The sequence below is a fragment of the Triticum urartu genome, chromosome 1A, assembly GCF_056163025.1.
Source record: "Triticum urartu cultivar PI428250 chromosome 1A, HENAU_Tu73, whole genome shotgun sequence".
Taxonomy (NCBI): Eukaryota; Viridiplantae; Streptophyta; class Magnoliopsida; order Poales; family Poaceae; genus Triticum; species Triticum urartu.
Genome location: NC_141873.1, coordinates 18,731,275 through 18,736,735, shown reverse-complemented (window position 1 = coordinate 18,736,735; position 5,461 = coordinate 18,731,275). Strand labels below are relative to the sequence as shown.

Genomic DNA, 5,461 nt, shown 5'->3' with positions numbered 1-5,461 from the left:
TTCTAGTAATAGTAGTTGCTAGTTCTAGTAAGATATTGCTCTTGTGGATAAAAAGATGCTCTCGACTAACTGTTGTATCCAGGACTGGTTGAAAACATGCATGTGCTTTTGAAAAGCTACTACACCACCTAATGAAGCCATGGAAACCCCCTATGTGTACCCTATTTTCTTTTCTTGGTGTGTGGATTTAGTATATGCATGGTCATCTTGTTCTCAAGAAATGACTTCTTTATGCTTGAGTTTTCAGGTCGCTGTTGCAGAAACTGCCAAGGAAATGGTGTCTGAGTTGATGCTGAAGCTCTTGTGCGGCCCTGACATCGTGGAGCTTGCAGTCGGCGCAGAGTGTGCACAGGATTGGAATCCAGCCACAGTAGAAGACTGCCATCGACCGTCATCATCTCACCATCATCATCACCACGATCTTGACGATGGACAGCATGAGTACCCACTTGGCCGAGTTGGGATCGAGGCATAGTTGCGTGTGGCATTCGTCCGTGAAAACAGATGAGTGATATGAGTGTGCACAGGATTGGAATCCAGCCACAGTAGAAGACTGCCATCGACCGTCATCATCTCACCATCATCATCACCACGATCTTGACGATGGACAGCATGAGTACCCACTTGGTCGAGTTGGGATCGAGGCATAGTTGCGTGTGGCATTCGTCCGTGAAAACAGATGAGTGATATGAGTGAGAGGCATTCATTCATTGTAACTGGAGTATACTGGAGTAACTGGACTCACACATGAGTCTTCCGAGTAGAGTAGGACTTGGAACCCACAAACCCAGTGCTGCAGGGAAGAAGCAACCGTGCCGCGCGTGGCAACTTGTATATAGCAACTCGTTTCGACCGACACACTAGCTAGCTAGCTAGAATGCGCACAGTAACTTGTACACACACAGCCACACACATGAGCTTCCTTTATTTTCATCTTCCTGAGTTGGTTAGATGTCCTTGAATGTCCTGTGTGATGCTGCTATTGCAAAATGTTGATGCTCTCTTCTCCTGGACATTGGACCCGGGTGGTCTGGGAGATATCTCGATGTAGGCCGTAGGTGTACCTGTCGGCTGCATTCGTTCTGTGAATTTTCGGGTATGTTGTGTGTAGTCTTTCAGAAAGAGGAAAAAGCCCTCCATCGGAGTTGGAGAGATGGATGGCCCTCTCCAAAATGCTTTCAGAAGCTATCAACCTCCGTCTCACCAGATTAACAAAGTAGCAATGAATGGTTTTTATCCAGGTAGCAATGAATGATCAACCCTGGCCTCTCTGAGACAGCTTCGCAGGTGCGCTATGCACCATGATCTCACCTACATGCATGTCCGACAGAGTAAAAGTCTCCACCCTCGGCATGATCTCACCTTTGGAGCTCCCAAACTGACCAAAGCCGGTTGCCGCTGAAGAAAACGAAGATCGAGTGCCGCTCAAGTCCATTGATTAGTCTTTGTTGATTTCCTTTCATTCCGGGAAATGTATGCCTCGCCAGATAACTCAATCCAAAACCTGAGCTTAGATGCACCCGATCAGCAGTACAATCACCAAAAAAAATAAAAAAATATCAAATTGTTTCGTGGTGCCAGATGCTCCTGCGAGTGAAGAACTCCATGCAAAATTTTATCAAATTGTTTACTATATTTCGTGCTGCAGTCCATTGATTAGTCTTTTTTAGAATTTTTGGATTTCTTTACTATATTTAGTGATTTTACTGTTCAGGTCGAGGCTATCTGAGCCCGGGAGCCCGCGTTCCATTTTCATACAAGGAACACGAAAGCAGAGCAAGTAACAAAGTTTTCACACGCAATTCTTATGTCCAGGCTCTAGCAGAGCAGGGAGAAGGAACTAAAACTAAAGGCACAAGGGGAGACTGAGCTGTCCCCTTACAGCTCAACAGTTTATTACAGCTCCAACGAAACAAATACAGTAGAGTAAACTAAGTGGTTTTCAGCAGGACAGTAATGGCGTCGCAAACAAGCGTCAGAAAGACTGGTACTGCACCACCTCGCCAGCAGCTCCCCAGTTCAGCACTTCAGCATCACGTAGCATCAGCTTCATCGGCACCGCCTCAAGTTGGTGTGAAAGCTCGTCCCCAATCCGCTTGATAGCTTGCAGAGGAGGAGGAGGCAGGTCCAGTAGAGTGATAGGGCTCGGCGCCACCTGAGCTTTTCGAGATTTCCCAGGGCTGCTTGTATGATTCCCTCTAGTGCTTTTCGGCAGCACAATAGAGGTTAAATGCATGGGGATCAGAAACACCTCCAGTGTTACTTCCCATGTTTTTCACCCCCACAGTCAGCTGCAAAGGAGAGTTGAGAATCAAAGAGATCTGTTGAGAGATCTTTTTTTATCCCCTCCAGAGTATCTTCTTTGAGTATGAGATTAAAGTGTACCTGCCACCAGATCTGTTTAATGTCAGACCACAAGAGATTATTTGTAGTCAGAAGCAATGACACATTTGACCTGGCATTCTTCATAAGTTCAACTTGTCATTCTTCTCAAGTTCCACATGAATGATGGCCTTCAGCCATGCCTTGTATATACATCTACCAATTTCTGTCAGCCAATGACATACTAGTAGTAGATAACAGAAAATAGAAACGTTCAGATTTCTGCATAATATACTTCAAACAGAAGTGCTTCCATCCAGTATTGCCAAAAGGCAGAAGCAACCAATTCAATATACTACCCCACGACAATATAAACATGTAACTTAGTTCACTACAAACATTACTTGATCCACTACATCATTTTGAAGCATGATAACACAACCCTCACTTCATTACACCCGCAACTTTGTTTGTCATGTTACCACAGGATTACGGCCTATAGTCCAGCATGGACCAAAAGACCTTCACTTGAAGCTTGGCAGTACCACAAGAGATCTCCCTTTTCTCTTCACCACGGTGTCGTGGTGTGAATTCAACTTCCCATTCTCTAGTAGCAGCAGCAGCACCACCAGGGACTGCAAAGCCAAATGTGAGCATACCATTCAGACGGAGGGTCATGACACGCCGCCGGAGTGTGATAACTGCACGGTCTTCACAAGACACCACACCGTCTTCCTCGCTATTATAAATCACAATCCTAGGCTCAATGCCCTCTATGCCAGCCACGATCTTTCCACAAAAACTTCCCTCGAGTAACTTGATCTCGAACGTACCCTCGATAGCATTAAGAAGAGTTGCATACCTCACGTCCACAACACTAAACCAGCTCTCAAGAGTTTGATGTGCAACAGCAACCTTTTCGTCTCTAGGCAGAACTCGTCCATCAATCATAAGCAAACCCTTGCTGATTTGCTCGCTTAGAGGCTCTTCACCAACCTTGATTTTAAGATCTATCTCCAGATATATGAAATCAAGTAATACCAGACCTCGACCTGGGCCAGTTAAGATCAAATTTTCATCCTGTGAAAAGCAATAGCTCAAAAGATTAGATTATGAAAATCCAAATACGGATAAAGCCTGCAACGGAATATACAATAGAGTTACAAACTAAACAAAATCAAGAGGCACATAAGCAGTGATTTTGAAGCAAAGAGGTACGTACCCTTGACTTGATAGGTTGGCAATTGTCCCCGGTGCGGTTAAAGAGGTACATGCACTTGTGGTCGATGCTGTCTCTAGCGATGATAGTGCCATACACATCGATTGGGAAGCCTTTATCCGAGGAGACTATCTTGACAGTAAGTATGTTTGCAGTGTCTTGGAGTTTCAAACGATCTACACACCTCTTGGTGTATCGCATTGGAGGGATAGGCGCTGCGATGTAAAAACAAAAGCATAAGCTAGTTGTGAGGGGCAAAAAGAATTATGTAAAGCATAAAATGCACCGCAGCAGCACGACAAGGATACAATTCAGATTTCCTATTCATATTCATACTGCAAGAAATTCAGTTTTCAAATCATGTTTGCCTCTCGACACAGCAAACTATTCTTGTTTCACTTAAACAGTACAAATCAAATCACTGAACAATAATAGCATAAATAGTTGATGCAAACAACATGAGACAAATAAATAACAAGACGTGGAAAGAATGAAACATTTTCTGTTAAATTTTACAATTAATCAGGCTTTGAGTCTAGGCTTTGAATGCAATTGTTCTAAACATAACTAGATATGCAAGGGAGATTCCACCAACGAGGCTAGCAATCGTGAAAACAACTAGAAAGAAACATACATAAATACATACATACATACATACATACATACATACATATATACATACACAGTTGGAAATGTATGCCTTTGAAATAGAATCAGGTCGGGATCTAGGTTTTGATGGCGGACTTACACTCGGCGTTGATGTCGAAGACCGAGAAGTCGTTGAAGGAGTAGCGGGTGTAGACCTTGCGCTTCGTCTTGGGGTCGTGCTCCAGGATGGATGCCATGACCTGCTGGTGCGCTAGGCGTCGCCGCCGGTTCTCCGCCGCCTTCCGCGCCTTCTCCTCTGCCTCCCGCGCCTTCTCCTTCTCCGCCTCCCCCTCCTCCTGCGCCGCGGCCAGCATCGCCGCCTTGTTAAAGAAGAGGTCCTCCCAACTCAACTCCTCCTCCCCTACGCACGCCATGAATCCCAATTCCCCGCCGTCGCCGTCGCCGTCGCCTCCAAGGCCGATGAAGCTAACCCTAAGTCGCCGTCCACGGTCGAGGCCTGCCCGATTCCTCCTTTTCATTCCTAATCGCCGCTGCTGCTTCGGGCTGGGCCTTATTAATCTTTACGCGAAAGACGGCCCATTAAGCTATAGTGCGCTCCGTTCGGCAGGAGAAGAGAAATTGGATCATATAAGCCACACTTTCCTTCTCCATTTGATAATTTCCCCTCTGGCCCCCGAGATTGACGGGTGGGACCGGAGAAATTGGATCGCACGGTTTTTAGTTTCTGGCTGATATTTTACATCAGCCGGTTTTTAGTTCCATCAGGTTTTATAAAAAAATGTTCATATATTTGGAAACGTTCACAAATTTTAAAAATGTTTAGAAATATAAAAAATGATCCTATGTTATTATGAATGTTCTAGAAATTTCAAAAGAATATTCATGACTTTTTAAATGAACACGAAAAGCATGTCCTAGATTTTCACAAAAAAAAAGCAAGAAAACATGAGAAAAAAATCCGGAAGAAAAGAAAAGAACAATTGCCACGTAACCGTTCACAAAATCAGGTGGAAAAGGTTTTGTGTATGCTCGATTAACAAAGTATTCACCTCTAGGTCCCTCGAAAAAAAAAGGTCCCTAAAATAAAGTATTCACCGCTAGGAGCGGGGAATGGGATATTCAAATTTCAATTTACTCTCTATAGAAATTCCAATGCGTCGCTCACTATCACTGCAAGAGTTTACCGGTTCAAGATCAATACAGAAGGGATTTCGACGGACGCTCGCAGGGGAGGATCAGGAGGTTTGCCCAGGTCCTGCTCCGGTTTCATGGCCGCTTGGTGTAAACCATATTCAGGTATTACTGATCCGC

The 5,461-nt window shown here is 44.6% G+C and overlaps 1 protein-coding gene across 1 annotated transcript; it reads right to left on the bottom strand.

Moving 5' to 3' along the window:
• Positions 1 to 2,582: 2,582 nt before the first annotated feature.
• LOC125532562 (uncharacterized) lies at positions 2,583 to 4,588 on the bottom strand. Its single transcript, XM_087544471.1, has 3 exons — positions 4,290 to 4,588; positions 3,545 to 3,756; positions 2,583 to 3,402 (listed from the first exon to the last, which is right to left on the bottom strand). The coding sequence occupies exons 1-3, from the start codon at positions 4,561 to 4,563 to the stop codon at positions 2,812 to 2,814; spliced, it is 1,077 nt and encodes a 358-aa protein (XP_087400597.1). The 5' UTR covers positions 4,564 to 4,588; the 3' UTR covers positions 2,583 to 2,811.
• Between the last annotated feature and the right edge of the window lie 873 nt (positions 4,589 to 5,461).

What these genes read in the sequence shown, in the direction of transcription:
- LOC125532562 (XM_087544471.1), bottom strand. Translation starts at nt 4,563, where the DNA reads ATGGCGTGCGTAGGGGAGGAGGAGTTGAGTTGGGAGGACCTCTTCTTT. An exon ending in CTTCGACATCAACGCCGAGT is followed by an intron (nt 3,757 to 4,289) that starts GTAAGTCCGCCA and finishes TTTACATCGCAG; the next exon opens with CGCCTATCCCTCCAATGCGA. An exon ending in GCCAACCTATCAAGTCAAGG is followed by an intron (nt 3,403 to 3,544) that starts GTACGTACCTCT and finishes TGCTTTTCACAG; the next exon opens with GATGAAAATTTGATCTTAAC.